Raw genomic sequence first — 23,166 nt, forward strand, 5'->3', positions numbered from 1 at the left:
TACTACAGCCTCTGCTGTTCTGGTGATTCTTTATTATAGAATCTTGTGAGAATAGGACACAAGGGGTAATAGAGAAATGGTGTATGAACTACTACTCCCTCTTTCATGCTTAGGTCAAAGGAGAGGATGAAGACTGATGCAGATGGAAGATGTGGGAAGCAATACAGGGAATTATGGGATTGACTCCCATGGTTTTCCCATGAGAAGGACGTGCAGTGCATGGATAGGTTCTAGATATACTGTAGCAAAGGTGGATTTCAGCAGAGCTCTCGTAGGCTGCTGGTTGGGATCGTGTCAGTGGATAAGACCTCAAAGAATACGGAAATGGCCACAATTTCAGGCATTCAAATTAAAACTGCACTGAAGACACAGCAACTAATATGCAGTACTTCCAATGAGTAAATAAAGCAGGGAAGAAGTGGCACACAGGAATATTTTATTTTATTTTTTTCTGTGAATCTTTTATTTTAAAATATGTAGAATGTGTGATTGCTAAAATGGAGTACTGAACTGTTCCACTGCTATAATAGCTGAAATCTCAGATGATGACAAGTAGCAGCTCTGAATTGTTGAAATATGGAGTGGACTGCACTAAAACATTTTCTCCCTGAAGACTGCAGCCAATTGACTAGCAAAGACGTGATAGTTAAGTCCCTTGCAGTCAACCCTTGCACAAAGCATGCAATCTCTATGCCAGCTATTGCTGACATATTAAAAAGAAAACTGATTTCTTGCATGTGAAAACACGAAGTGTTCCATTTGCTCATTTACCTTTTTCTACCAGTATAAAACTCACTGAATCTAAAAATCATTTGCTCAAAATAATAGTACTAAGTGTGAAATAAATGCAAATAAGTAAAACCAAGTCAAAGTATGCTCCCCCTCCCTCCCCCCCAAACACTCAAAGAAAACAAATCACTAGTATCTTACCCATATATAAGTACATCTATATTTAGGGCTGTTTCAACAGTCTCAGCTGAATATGCAAATGGCTCTGCAGGAACCAATATAAACACTGTAGGAAAAAGTAGTCACATTTTAGTTTTGTAAGTGTTTTGTGATGCTAATTGCATCACAATGAGATTTATTTCTTTACCTGAAAGAGATCGCTATTACAAACCTGTAGGTAACAGAATGATTGAAAGGAAAGCATGCACAAAATGAAAAGACAGTAGCAGAAAAGCAGATCAGGAAAAAATTTTAATAGAAAAGCAGTCGTTGTTTTTTGGATGTTCAAATAAGCCAGCTAATTAACCTCTGCACAGACAGGGCAAAAAGGCTATTTAAAAAGCATGTGCAATAATGAAAGCTAAAGAAAGGCAATATAAAACAAATCTCAACAGAAATGAGAGACGAATTCATATTCCTCAAAGTGCTCTCCACAGATCCTGAAAGTGCCTGCTGCTGACAATGAATGAAATAAAGGGGAGGAGAGAAAAACAGAAAGAGGTGCTGTCTTACCAGCCGATGGAGCTTATCACTCCACTCCCTTCATGACGCTGACAACTCATAAGCCTATAAAACGTGCCTCAGATCTCAGTCCCATTCTCCTTCAGCAAAACCAAAAGCAAGAGGTGGCTGCACAGAGGAGGAATGAGACTCTTTATCCAGAGATGGCTCTTTTGATTCAGCTAGTACAGCATTTCTAACTGTTTGAACAGCACAGCCAAAGCTTTCTCTGACAGCTCTCTCCTTCCCAGTCCTTGCTGTGCTGCCTAACTTCCTTTTTTCCTTCTTTCCTCTTCTTATCTTTTTGGGGGGATTCTGAAGGATAGGGCAGTGGGAGGTGGGAGAGATATTCTCTGAAGAAAGGAGAGCAACATCCAAGATGAATTCTGTCCCCACAGCCAACTGGAATGCAAGCATGAGCAGCAGGTGGAACATGAGCCTTGCTGCAGCAGGAGACCCCTGGGGACAGGCGCTGGAAGTCCCAGCTGGAAATGCTTCTATCCCTGTTGCAGCCAACTTCTCCAACCAGTTTGTGCAGCCCTCCTGGCGCATCGCTTTGTGGTCTCTGGCATATGGTGGTGTGGTGGCAGTGGCCATTTTGGAAATCTCATTGTCATCTGGATCATCCTGGCTCATAAGCGCATGAGGACCGTGACCAATTACTTCCTGGTGAATCTGGCCTTCTCTGATGCCTCCATGGCTGCTTTCAATACTGTCATCAACTTCATCTATGCACTGCACAGCGAGTGGTATTTTGGAGAGGCTTACTGCCGTTTCCACAACTTCTTCCCCATCACAGCTGTCTTCGCCAGCATCTACTCCATGACAGCAATTGCTGTGGACAGGTGAGAAAAGAGAGATAAAGCACAGGGTGAGCAATTTAGATCAGACTTCTCTGCTGAAATAAATATTCAGACATAACAACCATTAAGTGATGAGAGGTAGAGTCCTCAGTAGTTCATCGATTGTGCTCTTCTGTGCTCCTCCAAGGTTTCTCCGTAACACACTTTTGTTTCCTCTGTCTTTGGTCTTTCTCCTTCAGCCTTTCATTTGTTTTACTCTCTTGCTTTCTCTTACAACAAACACTCCCTCTCACTCACTCCTGCTGCTCTTTGTGCTCCATCTTCTAGTAATAATCCTGCGACAGCAGTCATTGGTCAGGGTTTTGCTTTCCCCACCTGGAAAAAAACAACACCTGTTCCTCAGCCAATGCCATCTAATTCATATCAATGAGGAGTTGTAGAGATTTCACGCAAAGGGAGAGCATTTCAAATTTCCCTCCTCTTTGTATTTCTGCAGCTGGCAGAAGCATTTTCCTCCTCCACGGAAATCACTTCAGGCTCTGTTTTTCATAGCTCTTCTCACAAAAAGAGCTGAGCTGCCTGGTTCCTCCTGATTTTAACTAATGAGACTATTTAGGTTGCCATCTGTGCATACCCAAAGCTGTGGTAAAAACATGGATTCAAAGAGCTTGGTTGTTGCTTTTTTCTGATTACTTGCGGCAAAGCAGCATCTGAGTCTGAAAGAAAACAGGACAGGGAAAAACTTTACCTTTGTGCTCTTGACAGTAATTGAATAGGACAGCTGTAGTCTCTGTAGAGCACAGGGGGAGATGTAGTTGTCAGATTTCCAGCATAGATGCTTTAATGGATCATTTTTCTCAGAAGGTGCTGTGATTCTCCCATAGGAAATGCTCCTTTCTTTATGATCAATTTCACATGGGCTGTACTGGCAAGCTAAGTTAACATTCTTCAGTAAACCAACATTTTCCTGGATTTTCATTCTGAAAAACAGCTTGCTTTGTATTTCAAATCTCTCTTCATTATTTTTTTCCTATTAGCAATGCAATGAAATTGCTCACAAAACTCTTTTCCATATATATTAAAATCATGTTATGCATCCTGCATGAATTGATGTGGCACAGCTGCAGCACCTTCAGTAGTTCAGATTTTGTAAGGTGCACTCAATCTTCTTAAACTTTAGAAATTACTTGATTCCAGGTGAAAACATGGAAATATGTTGCTGCATTGTACTGGGTGCTTTGGATGATTTGCTGTTGGCTGTACTAGCTGTGGATTTTGGCTGGTATTCTCATCCAGATGCTGAGAATTTTTGTTCTGTAAAGTTGGAAGTGCAAGAGGAAATTGGAGTCTTAGCAACTCCTCTATATCTTTGCTCTTCAGATATGTAAAGACAGGAGGAAATCAGAGCTGTTTCCTACTGCCAGTGATGCATCTTGTTCCCAACGGTTACTTCCCATGAAGGAGAGGTATCATAAAGCCAGTGATACTGTCTTTAACCAGCAAGGAATTCTTGCGTTGCCAATTCAGGTTAGCTAAAGATACTCACCTCACTTAAGGTTCTGATTTTAATTGATGCTGTTAATCCTGCAGCTGTCCATGTCACCAGACAAGCCAAGTTACTAGGACATTCTGAGGAAGGCTTTTTCATTTTTCTGACAAAAATATCCACAGATATATAGTATCAGAACTATCCCGAAAGTTCCTAGATATGCTAAGAAACTGAAAATGAAGGTCAGGATGTTTTATATATGCAGTTCCTTGGGAAAAGGAAGCTCCACACTGACTGTTAAAAACACAACAGTCAGATATAAATGCATTGAAATGTTTTCCTTGCTTTAATAGTGTGAAACACTTGATGCTCAGTAATGAGTTAGTTCCTGCTGCTGCTCCCTCTAATTCTTTTTTTTTTTCTCTCAAGAACGCACAAGGGAATCACAGTTCCCCCCTTCCTTCAGCCCTCTGGGGGAACAAAGGGAACAATGACTCTGTGATCTTATTTTAGGTGAGGTCTCTTCAGTACTAAAGGAGCATCGTTTAAAGTCAACAGAAAAGCAGTCTGTCACTCCTTCCTGATTCACACTGCCATTCCTTTTCTTTTATATCAAATAACATCTGATGTGTTGAGCACCTTTAACCATTTCCTGGCTACCTCTCCGCAGAGTCAAGAGGACAGCTGATAGAAGTGAATCCTGAAGAATTTCATTGAATGCATAGTCCGCCCTAATCAATAGCATAGATTAGTTGGGTAGATTTTTTTTAAAACACCGATTTCTATTTGCTTTCTGCAAAAGTTTAACCAGTACTTCAGACAGGAGGCTGTGCTTCAGTTTTAACCCAATAAACCCAATAAATGTTTATGTTCATTAAAAAAAAAAAAAGCTACAAATTAGGGTTAAGCTATTGAGTTTCTTAACTCAGTAAGCAACTGAGTTAGAGAATGGGGTCATGTTGGATGATTTTGCAACAGAAACTGTAACATCTCAAAATGCTGAAGGGTCATGGTTTGCAACTCACTGAAGATTTCCTCTGTTGATTGTTGTAGACCACATTAACATTCATGAGAATAAATGAGTTACTGTGACACTAAGCATCACAGAGCAAAGGTCATGGGCAGTACTGTTTTCCTTCTCACATCTGATTTTGTGCATGGGGTTTCTGTGCACCATGCTGTCTAAGATGTGCACACTGTGAAATGACAGAACTGACACAAACTTCTGTGGAGCGGGCAGTTCCAGCCGTAGGGTGTGCTGGTTCTGGAGTTGAGGATGAAAGTATCGAAGATTACTATTCCCTTCAATGTGTGACCTCCTTGCCATTGAACATAGGCCCAAATGTGTGGATTTACCCATGTTTCTGACCACTCCTTGGTGATCTTTTTCCTCTTTCTTCTGTTCAGGCTGCTTGCAGTGTACAGTAGAATTGCCACAAGCAGCTTTGAACAAGCCAGCTCAAGTGGCAGATGCAGCAGAGATTCTGTACTGCACTGCTTCACAGGCATTCTTTTATTCCTGTAGCCTATGCCCAGAGCTGCACAGTACCACACTTCCAGCGCTCACTATAGTTTCTTTAGCTTATGGGGACAAACCCGTAAAACACTCCTAAGATGACCTGAATGGTTCTGGAGGCAAAATGTCCTTGCCTGTGGCCAGTGCATGATCATAAAAGGTAATATGTATTCACTTTTGTCTGTCCGTGCAATTCTGGACATCCTGATCTGGTCACTGAAGACCTACTATCCCTTCCTAGTAGTTCCTAGCATGCAGGAAATAGTGGTTTGTGTGCGGTGACTTTTCATGTCCAATCCCAAGGTTGTCTCATTACAGGACCAGTTCTGTGTGAAGACCTACAAATTCTCTGCAGGTATCTGAGGGTTAAGGCAGAAGTTTGAAGCCATAACAATACAGCATAAAATACCACGCCATCAGTAGAACATTTTTCCTGTTATTAGTATATCTACAGAATGACTTCCTCAATTATTGTTCTCTCAGCAATTCCATAATGCTTCCTTTATTTCATTAAGTTTAACTATTTGTAAAAGCAACTGCTGTGGAATTAAACAAGTGTTCTAACAGTAACGGTGAGTAGTTGCTGATCCGATTCATGTCTTACAACTTCTTCCTAGTATATAAACAAACTTCTGCTGTTTAAAGAACTATTACTTAGATATTCAATTTCTTTACATGCAAAAGTAATTCAAAAGAATGATTTACAGATATGCCAATAGATCATACAAATATAAATACATGAAAATTCTGCATTGCTGCTGCTCAACACAAGGTCAACACTGTAGTATCAAAATGGTGTGCTCATATCAAAGAAAAGTCCTACGTAACTTTTTGTTACAACTTGTTGGGAAAAGAAGGAGAAAGCCACTAATTTGACCTAATCTTTTTAAATATCAGATTCCAGTTTCTTTACATGTGGTGTTTACATAAATTCTGTTGTGTTTTTTTTTTAATTTGCAGCCTTGGTGAACCATTAATAATGACAGTCCCACAACTGACTTCAAATCAGAGGCTTATCAAAGTAAATCACCATTTTTCTTAACTCTGTGTGTCAAAGTCCCATTTCAATAACTTCATCTTTTCGGTCCATCTGATAGAATGCACTGCCGTTTTTCTTGTTCCACAGAATTGTACTTGCAACTGTATTTTCAGGAGGAATTAGCAATTAAAGGTAGAGCTGAGAGTTAGGTGCAGTAGCATTCATTTCTGGTGGCCTAGAGAGCGCTCACACTGCTGAACTCCCATCAAACCCCAGATTAACTCAGCCTTTACTAATAAAACACTGGTAGTTAGAGAATCTCTGTTTCAGACCATGACTGAATCTTACCACAGTCCGCACTCCCTTCTGGTTACCCTTCTCACTTCTTTTTAATAAGCTTCCTTAAGCCTTGTCTACTTTGTTGTTCTCCTGTTAGATGCTCCATAGAGGAGTCATTAATGTTGTCCAAACATTTATTTTATGTGTACAGCAGTTACTGTTATCTTCTACTATTATAGCATTAGCTTCCCTTGTAGCCTAATTTCCTCTAGCATATCAGCATTATTACTGTGCATTAGCTGAGTGTATAACCACAAAGTTTACCTTTTCAGAGTCACACTTGGAGCTTTAAACCATAACATCCTATACTGTTTATAACTACATTTGTTTTACCTGATTTGATTTTAAACTACATTTTAAATAAAGTTTTATTACTCTTCTTGTACACTATAATCTCTTTTTTTAATGAGCCGTAATATTACAATGCTATGTTCCTAATACCTAGTTTCCTAGTTCTAGTATGCTTATTTCACCAATATCCTTATGTAAACCTGTCACTCTTGTTTTCCACTCTATTTCTTAGACTTCTAGTATATCTGCAGGAGTACACATATTCATAAGTCAGTTTTCTACCTTTCAGTAACATTTCTCAATTACTGATTGTTATCAATAATTCCTCTACATAGTCATAGGTATTCTAATTGTCTTCTATAACAAGCTTGTATAACAAGGTATAAACACACAATCCATATGGAATATAGAGGGTGTGACCCCATGTTGTGGTCATATGGTATTAGCATCAGCACATGCCATGTACACCAGTGCATGTATTGGTAACAGAACTTGAATATGGCCATGGTATCAAGTTTTTTGGACTTAGCTCCCCACTACACAGTAAAAAACTATATTGCCCAGCAGGCTGCCGCTGCCTGCACAGAGCTCAGCCCTAACAGAACTGCAGCCTTTGCCTCTCACTTCCCGCAAACTCCGTCTCAAATGATTTTCATGTACAGAGACAAGAAAATAGAATTTGCACTGAAGATCAGGGAGAGAGAGATGAACACAGAAGTGAGAAAAACAAAAGTAAGATTCGTTTCTTTACAGGTTCCTTGTGCTTTAGAAGTGGTATTCCCCCCCAGCTTCCCCCTTATATTTAGGAGCATTTTCACTCAAAGAGATGAGAGAAATGAGCTTCTGTAACCTCATTAGTCTGTTTTTTGTATGTTTTGGTTTGCATCATCATTTTTTTCACATTTGATTGTTGATTAGCTTTATCTCCCTCTGATATCTCATAACTGTACAGAAAACACCGTCTGCTTTTTCCCCAGGCTAAAGCTCAACACGGCTTTTTTTTTCCCAAACCAATGGATGACTTTATAGCATTGTATCAGCCTTGATCAAGATATATCATGGGAAGAAAAATGCAAAGATAAGCTCTGAAAATTATCACCATTATTTCTACTTTTACTATTACTACTTTGCCAGTCAAACAATAGGATCCAAATGGGAAATCCCTTCTCCATACTCTGTGTTCCAAAAGTGTATATTTCAAGATGAATCGTGAGATATTTCTGGATTCCAGTAACCAGCCTGCTCTCCAAAAGTATTATTCCTCAGAAACTGAAAGAAAATGTTGAGCAGAAAAGCATTAAGTGATCAAAAATCAAGAGGTGAATCATAAAGGACTCCGTTTTGAAATGTCATTTCTAAGTTCACCACATGGCCTGGGGCCCTGAAATGATTTTCTTAGTTTGAAGACTCTCTTTCTTTCTTTCTGAGAAAAGAGGTGAAATATTCTGCAGAATATCCTGATCCAATAAGCTACAGGATTCAGACTGTCAGAGATGAGAAAAATAACCCATTTCTTGTTGATGTATAAGCTCATAGTGATCTAGCAACTATAGAGAATTCTAGGATTCTTTGTAAAAATTATTGTCAGAGTTATATTGCTAGTATCATACTGAGACAGTCTGGGAATAAATATAGGCGTATATCACTGTTAGTTTTTTTTATTATTATTATTTTTGCATTGAGTAAATACTTCACTTGACAAGCTGTTTTCAAAAGATGCAATGAAAACAATGAGGCTGATGAGCCTAACAGTAAAAGCAAAACTTAGAGCAGCAACTAACTATCCCCAGGTCTTTGCATCCAAAGCATGAACAAATATCTGACTAGTTCAAATTAATGTTCAAGTGAACAAGTTCATTTCAGACAGTGTCCCAGACTTCAATACACTTTCTCAGTGCCCTTATCCCTTATTCCTTAATAGGAAACTATCAAAAGATGCATCTGTAGTTTACAAAAGAATATAGTCAGCAGTACTTTTCCATATACAGTTGAGGGCTTGGTTTTTAGTGTTGTTTTTTTTTCCTTAAATATTATTATCTATAGGCATGCATTTCTGATTTATTCTCCAAACAAGACACAAATTTGTATCATTTACAATATCTGTCTAGCTAAAACTAAGTTATTTCAGAACAAATGCAGCTTACTAGACAAGAGCTTGAGTAAACCTCACATTTGCGTAAAGTTTATCTTTGGCCTCTAAATCAATTCTAGACATGAGAAAGAAATTACCTGAGGATAATTTTTGCTGGCCACCTGAAAAGTCCCTGATTTTGATGGTGTGAATGATTTGCATTTCCCCTTTGGTATTAGCCAGCAGAAGTCATCTTAATGTAAAGCAGAAAGCTTCTTATCACAAAGAACTTACATTCATGCATAAACAGCTGTAATAGGTCTATGTTTTGTGAAGTAAGGCTTCTTTTTCATACCTTGCACTGAAATAAAACTTTAGTGCATAATAAATGATTATTCATTACCAAATTGCTATAGTCAGTTAATGATCCAACGTGTCAACTAACTACTTATGATCTGACATAGGGAACTGTCAGACCTATAACTGGGGAAGGAATAAACTATCTATCTCAATATTTGCCCTAGGTATTTATCCTAGCAAGAAAAAAAAGAGCCATTCAGATAGCAGTGTCAGAAATGTAAGCAAGAACAGAATGGGTTGTAGCTGTGCAGATGGAGCAGTTTTTTTAGACTTTGCATAGGGATTGGTCCTAGATAGCCATCTGGACTCACTCCAAAGAACAGGAGAAACAGAAGCCATTCTGTCAGGGGAAGTCAGTCCAACTATTTATGAAACCAAAGAAAATGGTTAGCTCTTTTCTATTAATATGCATAAATGTAGCACACCTTTTGTAGAATCAACGACACAGTTATAAAAATCTAGCTCAGTGCCAACAACTGAAATGTTTCTCAAGTAGAAAACACTGCATAATTTATGAGAATTCAGCCATACTGTGAAATTTCAATACTTCTGTTTTGAATTGTCTGATAAGAGGTGGTGAAAAGCAAAGCTCTGGACATTAGTCCTGATTTAACAAACCCAAACTAAGTCAGCCATTCCCTAAGAGTAGCACATGTGCCTTTGGGTAAATCAATGCCAACTCATCCCCTCAGGGAACAAGCACTGACCTCTCAACAGCACAGTGTATTTGTTTTCCTATCACATTGTCATATGCTCTTTCTTTATGCTATTCATTTCAAGATGAAAACTGCATAATAGCAACATTGCTCACTGCAGATCCTTTTGACTACAAAAAAAGCAGTCTCATTCAACAGTCAGACATAGTCCTAAAAGACTCCTGTAGCCATGCTTCCTTCAGAGAAAATCAGCCTTAACGAACGAGCACAGATTCATGTGCAAGAAAGGACTGAGCCTTGCACTAAGTAGTCAGAAGACAATGTAGAAATTGAACATTTGTTTTTCATCAATCAAAAAATGCCTCTAAAAACTCACAGTTCATTCCGCCTCCTTTAATCTACTGTGTCCACCTTAGAGAGACATTTAATGGGATTTTTCACAGCTATGTTTTAAGTAAGGGGCAGGGAATCGTCACAATTTTCCTAACAAAATCTCTAAATTACCACCTGATCCCATGCAGTACTAGGAGACAAAGTTTCAAAACCAGCTTCTATTTTCAGGGAGTAACAACATGTGTGTATTCATGAAGGAAATGCACTCGGCTTTCTGCAGCTGACAAGACACTTATATGCAAGCATTATGATTTTCTCTCAGCCTCTTTCTTTGTTCAACCCCAATTTCCCATTATAATTTAGCCCTGAATTGATTACTTTTTTCTCCATTTGATTTTATAAACACACTGTAAACAGGTGAAACAAGTCACTTAGGATAATTAAAGGGTTCCAACTGTGCCTCCAGATGGGCATCTGTAGGATCCAATTTTGAACACAGCTTTTTTCAAACATCCTAAGTATTTTGTAACAATTTTCTAAATAATGTGTTAAAAGATGAAGGTTTTCCTGCCTGTATTAACCAATGCATACCGTTTTACAGAAAGGCTAAGTTAGGATTTGTTTCTACCTTTGTTATTGTCAGAACAATGAGACATAAACTCAGGACACTTTTATCAGAGAGCTACAAGATTAATTGTCACTATAAGCAGTGACTTAAAGATTCACCACTTTTATTCAAATGAGGATTGTCTCTGTTATGGTTTCAGAGAAAACAAGGTGTTTTGTTTTTTTTTTAATTATTTGATGAATCTAAGAAACAAGTATCAGGCAGTGAACTGTGGACTTTAGCTAAATTGAGCAGATCAGAAGGAAACTTGATCTATTACAACCTCAGCAGATAAGAAAACAGTCTAAAAAAGCACTGCAGCAAGCACATCATGATGAGCCAGCTAGTATATTTTGCAGTCTGACTGATTCTCATTATGTTCAATGGAATGACTCTTGCTGACTTCCATAGTAATTAGCTAGGGACAAAGACTAACACAAGTCACAGTTGGAAGAAAGCAATGTCAGTGGGATATAGTGTGATCACAGCAAACTGAACATTATACGCTAGTGATTCTAGTGGTACCTAAAAATTCTTTAGAACAATATGTACACTCGGAACGCAGCTCAAATGTTGAATAATTCACATTCTTGCAGGTGTTGGCTTCAATCTCTACCTGTACATTTTTACATCCTTAGATTTCTAACAGTGCACATTCTGTTTTATAATTGCCTTGGAAGTGTTAGTGTTTATGTTGGATAGGGCACTCATGGTTTTTGCTTGTTGTGATAAACGAGCATAGTAAGTCTTCTCAGTTCACATGTACTTCAGATTGGGCTTTCTCTCTTTGTTGTGTGAAACAAGCTATCTGTGGCATCATCACCAACTCCTCCTGGACTGAGAAAGCATCAGAAGTCCAATTCTGAAACTGAAGACCTCGGTGAGAGTTCACAGCCTTTGGCAGGGAGTCCCATTTCTCGAGCCCAGGGACTGACTGAACAATAGACATCCAATGACCACTAAGTGCAACAAGTTGCTTGTAGTCATCATAAATTTTCCTTCAGCTCAAGTGCCAATCATCTTAATGTCTTTTCCCAACCCAATCTCTGCTTACTAATCTTCTTTTATTCTTACTTCAGTTCATTCTTATACATTAATGTTCAGAAGCCTCTTCCCAAACTCAATTACTTGGCTTCTTCTCCAGATCTTGTATCTAGCATTCTCCCTTTTATTCCTGGCCTACTCACACAATGCTCTTTCTAGTAGATCTTAAACAATACCTTTCACTTCAGAGGGTATGTCTGATAATCCCTCTTTAAACTAGTATTTTGTCATAAAAAACCTATGTAACTATACAGACTATGGAAGTGAGCCTTAATGACATAGCTACACCAAGGAAAAAGCCCTGGGTAATTGGACTGTTAGAGGTGTAATGTCCTGCACCATGCATACACTTTACACCGCACTTAGTCCCCTTACCTTCACTGATTTTCTAAGCAATAACCAAGCATGGCACCTGTAGCCTGTGCTAGCAGGAGTGCTCGTTCCTGATGGAAACACTCAGGATAAAAAGGACAGAGTGCAAAGGCAAGTGACACTTAAAAAGCAACTATCACTCCTTTAGAAGACAAACACCTAACAACCCTTAGTACCAGTAATGGTAAGGCAGCATCATCAGCCAACAAAATTAAGGGCAAGAGTGGCAAAGCCTCCTTCGCAAATGACAGCTAACAATGTGGAAAGGACTTCTGGTATCCTTTGGCTACCAATCTCTACAGAGATTAATATCCAGAGATGGCTACTGAGATGGTTTTCAAACTGTAACTGTAGTTCTACCTTTTTCACTGTCCTTGTTTACAGCAATGATGGTTTCCCTAGAAAAATATTACCAAATTTGTATGACAAAATTTGAAGGAGTGTAACAATTGCAGCTATAGCTCAGCATGTTAATTAAGCAATTTTGTTTCTAAGAAAAGCAACTCAGGGAATATGTTAGATATTTAATTGTAATTGTTAGTGTACTGGCAAATTAGAATAAGATAGTTTTGTTGTCAAAGTCTCAGTAACAGAGAGAGGTGTCAACATTCTCTTGTCAGAGAAGTCCATCCTGCACAAAGGCACTATTGAGAGAATATTCAAGGCTTCACCACCTCCTTCGCATTTCATTTGATAGAATGATTGGCTGTAATGTAACCTGTTTTCTGCAAAAGTCAGTAGCTGGTTCATCACTAAAGCTACAGCAACAAAGACAAGTAGCTGCAGCTGGTTTTTGCTGTTGTTTTTTAAAGGAAAGGATCCTTGTTCTTTGCCTTACTTCATTCAGATAGACAACAGTTAATATTTCCATTAGCACAGCTGTATGAGTCATTTCACACAAACAATCCACCACTTTAAAGGGCAGGCACCAGACAGGAAGATATAACAACAGAATTTTATCTTAGGCAAAGAGAAATACTGTTGGTACCTACTGGGAATAAGAATAATGTAACAGGGAATGAGAATAATGTGAACGCAATAAAAATCTGACAGTAGCACATAAAATAATGTCAGTGTTACAATCTGAAGAAAACTAAAAATTGAAAGAAATTGTTCCAGCCTAAGAGGAGATACCTTAAGACTCCCACAAGCATATGAAAATGATGACTTGTTTATGGGTTATCAAATACTACTGGTACATCCAGCACTTTGAACAGTATAGGGCAACCCATCCTCAAGGCAGATCAATGTGAAAGTCAGGACTCATGATTACAAAGTTAACTTCATTATCCAAGTTGTACTTATTCCTTGGAGAACAGAACTTGAGGGTAGAGGGTAATAAGGGTAGCAGTCCAACTAAAGTATATTTTCATGTGATCTGCTATAGCCAACACTAGAATAGAATTATTTCATAGTAGACATGTAATGTCAAAAGCTCTGGCTTTAGGTGGAGGAAAAAAAGAAAAAAGAAAAAAACACCAAACCAAAAAAACCCCAACAAACCAATAGGTAAAAGAGAGGAAAATTAATTACCCTGTGAGCAAAATATCTGAACACAATAAAATCAATGCAAAAAGAATAGGCTTGAAAATCTAGATATAGAAAATGATAACTCAGAACTGAAATTGGTTCAGATCAGTCTCTATTTCTGACAGCATTTAGATGTTTTAAGGTATTAGCATTGCTAATGCTACAAGAGACTGCCACAATGTCAGCATATGTTGGACTTATGTGGTTTGTGATTGACCATCAAATACAAGGTGAATTTTTGCTAAAACAAATATCTATCCTATAATTATGCATCTTTGAAATATGAAATTTTCACAAAGTAGAAATGTCTTCACTGAAGTTTGTTTCCATATCAGGTAAATGTAAATGCAAGAGATTACTTGCACCATTTTTTTATGAGGAACAATTCTATTATAAATGTTATTATTGTCTTCTAGCTAATGTCTGTATCTAAACCTCTTGGGCAAGTCCTCAGTGTTTGATGTAACAAATCATACCTTCCTTTGTTTTATATGAGTGCTACTCTCCTACCTGCACTACATCAGAGCTATATTCCAAAAACAAGATTGATTAAAGTCAATGTCAGCTTCTCTGATGGTTTTAATAGACTTCAAACTCCGGTTAAAAATCTAGCAAACTGTACGGATTTGGAACTCGTGCAGTCAACTAACACTATAAGAAAGGTTTTCATGATCTAAAACCAAGATGACAATACAAAAAGTAAACAACATGAATAGCTTTGAAAATTTTATGATCTATGGATGCCCGAAGGACTAACATAGACAAAAAAAACAACAATAATCACATATAAACGTCACTTGGGAAGGGGATCTACTAATTCATCTTTACTTACCTACCCTCATTATCTCTAAGTATAAATTGGTATTATAACTTCTAATTCCCACAGCAATACCTAAAGTCTCAACAATAGCATAAAATATACAAATGCTTAGACAATGCTTAGCAAATGGTTTTTATCCACACTATGATATCTTCAGGACACAGTATTGCCATACAATGCCTATTACTGCCTACATAATTTTCCATTCAGAAAAATAATCTATAGATCTATCCCGATCCATCTTTGTATGAGATAGAAACGTAAAGAGCAAATGAAGAATCAAAGTACATCTTTTCTTACTGCAGATGCTTTAGAAGGTATAAGTGACTCAACAATAGAAGTAGTGCTGGAAAGAGATGAAAATTTTTTCTCAGTGTTTGTAGGCAGGAACAGCTGTGGTTTGATTTTCAAACTGTATTTAAAACCTGAAACAGACAGGGACAATAACATGGTCATGAGGTTTGTAAATTGGAAACCTACAATGAAAACAAAGTTACAAACAAGACGACCTTTAGGAAATCACTGAGATACTCCAATAATCTTGTCAAAAATGATCAGATAATTAAACGTATTGTGAAAGACAGTAGAAACATATGGGCTGTGATTATCCTATGGCAGTGAGTTTGTCTCTTCCAGAATCAGTACTAACCTCTGTAAATGATAATCAACTGTTGAAATGAATCCAGGTATACTCCAAGAAGTCTGTAAAACTGTCAGTAGTACAAAAAATTCAAGCTGACTTTCATATTCATCACATTTTCCTGACTGTTTTAGATGTTTTCATACAATATGAAAACAAAAAGCACAACAAAACCAGAAAAGAATAGTTCAAATTTGTTATTTATTTTTTCTTGCTCTAATTACTCCTGAGAAGCTTCTTACAACATCCCTATTTTAAGGCTCATTTCAGAAACACTGTGTAGGATGTCAGCACTACCAATGGCCAAAGAAGAGCCGATTTTTAGTCTCCTGAACAAGCACAGATACACTGAATAATTCCATGTTGATTTGCTGGTTTAAATTGCTCATCTGACATCTCCTACACTCACTTGCAAATAGCACTGCATTTCAATCTTGAATCACAGAATTTTCTAGCATGCTTTCAGTTGCATCTGGAGCAAAACATTACTGTAAAAACATTCCTTTCTGTATTGGAAAGCATTAGGATGTCATATCAAAGAGCATGTAATTAGCTATCCAGTAAGCTTCATCAGCATACATGTAAAAAGAGATACTATTTCACTGGTTTTACTGAAGGACAAAAATTCCTTTAAAAGTGATTCCGGTTGATACATAAGAGCATTCCAACTAATAGTGGAAGCAACTAGAAACTGTTCCTATTTAACCAAAACTGTTAAGGATTTTGAAGGCCTTTACTTGGTCATTGGTAAGTGGAACAAAATAGAGTGACGGGGAAATTGGTGGAAAAGACATTGATTTAGGAGTTAGTCTCAGAATCAAAGCAGTAGCACAATAAGAAAATGTAAAAAATGTGAAGTTTGTGACATGGAATGTGTAAAACAAGCTCTCTGGGTCTCCCTAGTTCCTTGCATGTGTTCAGATATCAGAAGGCAGAAAACAAGATGTGTTCTTCTCTTACTGTTTGTCTTGATGCTTTCCTGTTGCTCTCTTTTCTAAGCCTTTAAATTGTAATTACTTAGAGTAATCTTTTCAATTATTTTGTGCAAGTTGTTCTAAAATGATCAGTATACATGGATTGCCAATACAATTACAGGGCAATAAGAAGAATGCTACCCCTTCCCAGGACACAGGAACTGAGAAAGCAAAAGAGATGTTTTCATGCTTTATGCACATATTTCTCCATTAACTGAGGCAAAGCTTGTATGATTTCTTCCTGAACTGGTTTCAGCTGCAGGATCTTTGACCAATGATCTGAAGTCAGTTAATGCCTATTGAACAAAATGCATGGTAATTTATTGGATTCATGTAGCTATTGGACAGAATTCTAATAATCCTTAGAGCTTAACTGTTAATTAGAGATATATCCTGTATTATGTAGCAGAGTAATAAAGGTTCCAGATGCCTTGTTGCTCTTCAATCAGATTGTGCCATCAGAACTCCAGAAAGACGAATATTTCTGTTTTTATCCTCTCAGACCCAACCTGTGGCTGATTCTAGATGTGTGCAAATCTCTGAAGATTTCTTATGTACAGGTTTTTGCTTTCTTTTACAGGTACATGGCCATTATTGATCCCTTGAAACCAAGGCTCTCTGCAACTGCTACCAAGGTGGTCATTGGGAGCATATGGATTTTGGCTTTCCTGTTGGCCTTTCCCCAGTGCCTCTACTCTATAACAAAGGTGATGCCTGGGAGAACTCTGTGCTATGTAGCATGGCCAGGCGGTCCAAAACAGCATTTTATGTAAGCATTTTTCTTTTAAACTTGTGCATGGTGATGCCTATACTTGAAATGGATACTACTAGTTATTTTGTATAACTAACAGCACTGAGAAATTCAAAGTAGAATTGCTAAGCTTGGAAGACAGTGCATTTAAATGACAACTGGAAGAAAACTATTCTCTTCCTTGAGTGTTTTTCATTCCACGCTGCAATGTTTACTATCACTGTTTCACTTAAGATGGCTACTTCTATATAACAAAGTTGGTCAGAAATGGGAACACAATATACAATTCAAACTAAGCTTATAGTTTATCCTAATGAGTAAAACAGTATTTCCAGCCTCTCCTTGTCACAATCAGATTTTTTTTCCCTGGTTCTATTGAAAAAGGATTGGGTTTCCGCACTTCATCCTGTTACGCTGTCGCAAGTACATATCTCAGGTATGAGCTGGAATAAGAAAACTGTAAAATCTGTAATTCCTTCCACATTCTGAAAGTGTAAAGCAACAGTCAGTTAAACTAGATGTATCCTGTTTGTCCCTCTGACAGAATTAGGAATAAGTGGTTACCTCGCCATATAAACATTATGTCCCTGTTCAGATCCTCGCTGGTATTTAAGATGAACTCAATGTCCAAGGTTGAAAACCTGCATAGCCATACAGCATCAAATTTGACCTTTTGCCTTCCTTCAGGCAGGTGAAAACGGCTCTGATCATATATAATTTTGATCATTGTAGGAGCCATCCACAGGTATTTTATCTTTAGGGCAGTAAGGTCACCCTCAGTGACAGCTGGGAATTCTTTACTGATCATTCACTCGGATTTTATGTGACAATGACATTTAACAAGGATCTAGCAGGAGGCAAAATAAGTTACGTCTTTTTTTTTCCCCAGCACTCACATTGTCAGAGATGACTATGTTGTACATAGGCAACAGAGGGGCCATATGAAGTACAAATACAAAGGATGCCTTTGTATAAAGACAGTATTTAAATACTGCATTTCTACTTTCATTTGTGAAAGTCTAGATTAGAACTCGAAACACTTAGCTTGCCCTTAGGACACTTGACCGTGCAATAAATAAATCAATTCAGCTAGTTATGGACAAAGATACCTCATTTTGAAGTCATTAATCAGAATTACTGTAGAGTCATTCTTAATTTTACTAGAACAAGTACAGAATCACAGCTAAAGATCCCATAAGACACTTGCATTAGAATGTAAATAAATATGAGTGAAACTCAAGATACTTGAAAAAGACAGTGAGTACACCAAGGGCTGGCTCATCAATATAAAGCACACTTCTTGTAACAATAGCACTCTCCTTCCAGCAGCCCATTCCATCAGCTCTGAAAGCATTTACCAGCCTAATGCTTTTTCATTGCAGGTATCATGTCATTGTGATTGTGCTGGTCTACTGTTTTCCACTGCTTGTCATGGGCATCACTTATTCTGTAGTGGGAATTACCCTCTGGGGAGGAGAAATACCAGGTGACACATCGGACAAATACCATGAGCAGCTCAAAGCTAAGAGAAAGGTACTGTTCCATTAAACCTCACTAAGTGAATCTTAATAACATCACCTGTAATTGTACTGTAAAGTATTGTGGTATTCTCTTTCACAAATACAAAGGTTTTTGAAATCAGAGTAATGAGACTGACTTCAGATTTTTATAAAGACAAGTTTTCTTTTAAGTTCACCAGCTGGCTTGTACTTTTTTTTTTTCTCTAACTTCACTGTTCTTTATTACATAAAGGCAACATTTGGATTTTAACTTCTTATTCCATATATAGTGCCTGGTAAGTGTGTCTGATATGAGGAAATAAAACCCAGTCGTTTAGTCTTTATAGACCTAAAATACTGCGTTTTGAACAACCAGGCTGGCAAACCATTAACTCCCCATGGGTCAGATTCTCACTCTACTGAAAAAATCAGTGAATCTTATTGCAATTTTCAGATTAGGAATGGCAGATAAGCCTAGACATCTTCACAGTATGACAGTCAGTGTTTCCCATGACACCAGAGGTAGGTGGAGCTTTTGGCGGGCTTCATGTACCTCTTTTAGGAGGGCAAAACATTAGCTTCTCTTAAGGAAGTGAGTATATTTTGACTGCTATTGTACTGTGATAGCTCCAAGATATTCTGGAATGTGAACTGAGAGGAAATAATGGAAAAATAATCAATATGCTTTGACTATCTGCCTCCAGATTAAATTATTGGATTCGTTTCTAGAAATGCTGAAAGCATTTCAAAAGATCAGCATTTCAGTCTTTAACGTTATCCATTCATTGTCCCACTTTGTTATTAGAATCTTTGCTGTGCATGTTGTTTCTTATCCAAAGGTGTATTTTCAAAGTTACAAGACGTTCTTTCCTGCAGAACGTAAGCAGGAATTGTTTTTGCTGGTCAGTTAACTGGGTTATTATCAATAATGCCCTTCCAGCCTTAGAAAAAAGGAAGAAATATTCCAGGAAGCATGTGTGGGTGAAGACAAAGTGACATATCATATCACCTTGTAAAGCAGATATGGTTTACAAAAGCAAGTACTGAAAAAATTATTTAAAGCAGTAACTTGGAAAAAGAGGAGATCTTATAATAATTGAGTAAATTAAACACTTTATTTCATACACACTAAAGGTTTCTACAGACAAAAGCTGGCTCCTACTGCATGCTATGAAGAATTCAATTAAATTACTTGAATAGTTTAAAAACAGCACTCTAGATATATGCCCTTGATTAAAGCATTTTAAATGTGAGAGCACTTCATGTCTTCAACACATGCAAAAATGGGCATCCTCTTTGTGCAGACACATTTGTAACTTCATCGGTGACTTAACTGACAGAGCTCCATGACATCTTCAGTTCTACTGCTGCGCTCTACAACAGGATTTATGAAACGATTTATGTTTGGAAAAATGAATCATAATCACTCAGTCACAGTGATAAACTGATAGACTAGAATCCAGATAAAACTATCCCTCAGCCAGCTTCTGGTAACAAAGCTATTGCTTTTTCTTTATTCAAATAAAGAAACCATCTGTTTTTCCTGCTATTTGGTACGCAGCTATCTCACTACAAGGAAAGACTGTATTGGTTGTGCTTACTATGAAGGAAAACAATAACAGTAGGCAGAATGTTTCATGTCATGCAAAGCATGTTTGATTAGGGCTGTCTGAAATGGTATTTAGTGTTAAGAAACCAGTGAACAGTTGATGTGAGACCTTTTAAAGAAACAATGCTTGGCAAGAAAAGATTTGAAGCTTGAGAAATTTGATAGTAGATATTCTCATCAGTTGGTATATCCAACAACATGATGAACCCCGAATTCTTCTGAAAGCAACCTCCAAGAATAAGGAATTATAAGAATTTCATTATACATACTATAGGTTGGACAACAAAAAGTCATACTTAGTATACTTAAAGATCAAAGACTTGACATTTTTAGAAATTCAGGAGTGGCTAAGAATACTGATGTGAGGAAACATTTTGAGAGAAGGTATTTCATGACAGAAACAGATTATCTGCTTTCCATATCATCTATCAGTTCAGGTATAAGCATTAGACCAGTGGCTTCAGATCTCAATCTGCTTTCACTAACTTTCAGTACTGCTTCACGCTCCAGCATTTGAACCACATTCTTCTTCCTCTTCATTTTCTTTACCCTTTTCTTTTACAGAACATGTGTGTCAAGGACCTACCCAGTTAATAATACGTAGTCTTACTCTAAGACGTTGTCTCCCCAGTCTGTTTTCTCTATCTAACCTTACATTCCAATCCCTCTTCCAAATTTAACTAATGTATAAGAAGAAATAATCAAGTACTCCAAATCAAACTTATCCATTACTTTCTTTGTCAAGAGACGCAGTTCTGATAAGAGACTAAAATGGCTCAGACTTCTCAATTTAGAGAGAAGGAAACCAAAGGTTGAGGCTTAGGAAACCAAAGGTTTAGGCTTACAGATTCACAGTGGTGGATAAAATGATTGAAGAACTGTTGGTCAGCATAGCCTGAAATGCAAGGGCTAAGAAGTGCTCAACAAAACTAGTCAGAGAGCAGCTTAAAGCATGTAAAAAGAAAGAGTGTAAGAAGAAAGAGTACCTAAGAGAACAAATTATGAGTACCTACTAAGGTTTATACAGAGCATAAAACAAGGCCATACCCATAGCCTAAAATTTATTAGCCAAAAACAGGTGATGAAAATATCACACTATGAACTCATACCTCATGGTAAGTAATTCTGAAATCAAAGATCCTTATTGTTAGCAAGCAGTCACTATGACTAGACAGACAGACTAGTTAACTACTGACCTATTCACAAAAATGCACATGAAAGTTTGGATTCTAACATTTAAAAAAATATAGTTTTGATACTGTGCATCCAAGGCATTGTCTTTCACATGACTCCCTATTTCCAACACCATCTTGAAAACCCATTTTTTTCCTAGACATTTGTTCAGACCTCAGACATGAGGACCAGCACTGTAGTCTCCAAGAACTCATATATATATAAATGATATATTCAATTTTCAAAATGACATAAGGCATTTAAATTGTTCAACATAATAGAAGGTCACTACAATGTGATTATCCTAAAGAGCAGCTGCAGTCAACTGCTCTACACACTTTTGTGCTGTCTGTTTGAAAGGACAACCCTCATGTTCACTGCTGATGTCTTAATTTGCACTGAATCACCACCTATATTTTTTAAAAGTTAAACACTAGCAGAATTTTTTGAGATAATAGCCTGCCAAGGTTGCACACTTGTGTTCACTCATCTACATTAACCACACACAGAATCAAGTCCTGGAGTGCACAGGTACATAAGGATGGCACCTAGGTTACAGCTCATGCAAGCTGGCTGTGTAACAGCAGATTGTGGAAAAGACACATTGACTTCTTGCCTTTCCCACTACTTATTATTTCATGTGGAATAAATACTTCCACCTCACAAATTTGTGCTTGCATTTCATGGACAGAACTAACTGGGAAGGTGATGCAATAGCATGTTACTTATATACTTACAACATGCCAGTTCCAGAACTGTGCAAACAGTGCACATGCACAAAAGGGACACAAGTGATTCTCCAAGGGGAAGGACTACTTCATTCTGGTTGAGTTTACATTTCTCTGAGTGGTGAGTGAAACAACCTACCCGTTCTATCACGAAGTAATGAGGTGTAGAAACCCAATATACTATACTATATGCCTCATGCCAAAAATAAATGCATCTGTAAATTTTTGGTCCATCAGTAATCCTCTCCTATAAATGGGTCTACTCCTTGACCTTGCAGAGATTGGCAATGAAAACAAAGTGTAGCAAAACAAAGAAGAATATACTAGAACAGAAAAAGAGAGAAGAGGAAGGTAAGGAGTTAAATTCCATTTTATCAGCATGTAGTCTTACTGATAGTGTATGGATGACTGTATTGCTTGAGTATCTGAAATTTCTTCTAAGCAGGTGACTGCCACGTGCATTACTTAGTGTTATTCTTCATAGTGACTCTGATGTCATTTTGAGGATCAGCATCTCCTACAGAAGTATTTCCAAAATAGTCAGCTTCTAAGTCAAAAATGGAAGCAAAAATGTTGCACTGTAAATATATACTGTTTTGGAAAGCCATGTAAGTGACTATATGAAAGCATGCTGAGGAGTAGGGAGGGGAAGAACAGGAAGCATTTGGAGCAAGACTAGAAATTAGAGGTAGGCCAGTTTCACTAGCGGTATGACCCAAGCAAGACTGTTTGCTCAAATGTGTTATCGCAGACCATATCTCAACACATGAGGCCTTTATGACAAGTCATGCAAGCGTATGTTGCTACAATCAAAAATAACCCCGAAATTCCTTAGTCTGTTCAGGCTCAACAGCCTGTATTTTCTATATGGGATAAAAAGGACAGATGTACTACTCTAGATTGCTTTGTATTCAATGGAAATTATTCTTTGTTTTATGAGATGTGAAATTGGAAGTACAAAGCCATTCCTCTCAAAAGATCTTTTCAAAGCTTCATTTGTACTTCAGCTGTCATAAAACAGTCATAAGCAGGTGAGGTAGCACCAGTGACAACAGAAGACAGCATTTGCAATTCAGGCAGTACTGGTGAACACTATGAAGTAAATATATGAATAGGTATTTATAGGGGCAGAC

The 23,166-nt window shown here is 37.6% G+C and overlaps 1 protein-coding gene across 1 annotated transcript; it reads left to right on the plus strand.

The window, feature by feature from the left end:
- Positions 1–1,026: 1,026 nt before the first annotated feature.
- Positions 1,027–20,726, plus strand: TACR3 (tachykinin receptor 3). Its single transcript, XM_010709877.3, is given in 5 exon segments — positions 1,027–2,042; positions 2,045–2,294; positions 16,854–17,042; positions 18,407–18,557; positions 20,697–20,726. Coding segments are annotated over 5 exon segments (834 nt in total). The 5' UTR covers positions 1,027–1,828.
- The last annotated feature ends 2,440 nt before the right edge of the window (positions 20,727–23,166 follow it).

This window comes from Meleagris gallopavo, chromosome 4 (assembly GCF_000146605.3).
Source record: "Meleagris gallopavo isolate NT-WF06-2002-E0010 breed Aviagen turkey brand Nicholas breeding stock chromosome 4, Turkey_5.1, whole genome shotgun sequence".
NCBI classification, from domain to species: Eukaryota; Metazoa; Chordata; class Aves; order Galliformes; family Phasianidae; genus Meleagris; species Meleagris gallopavo.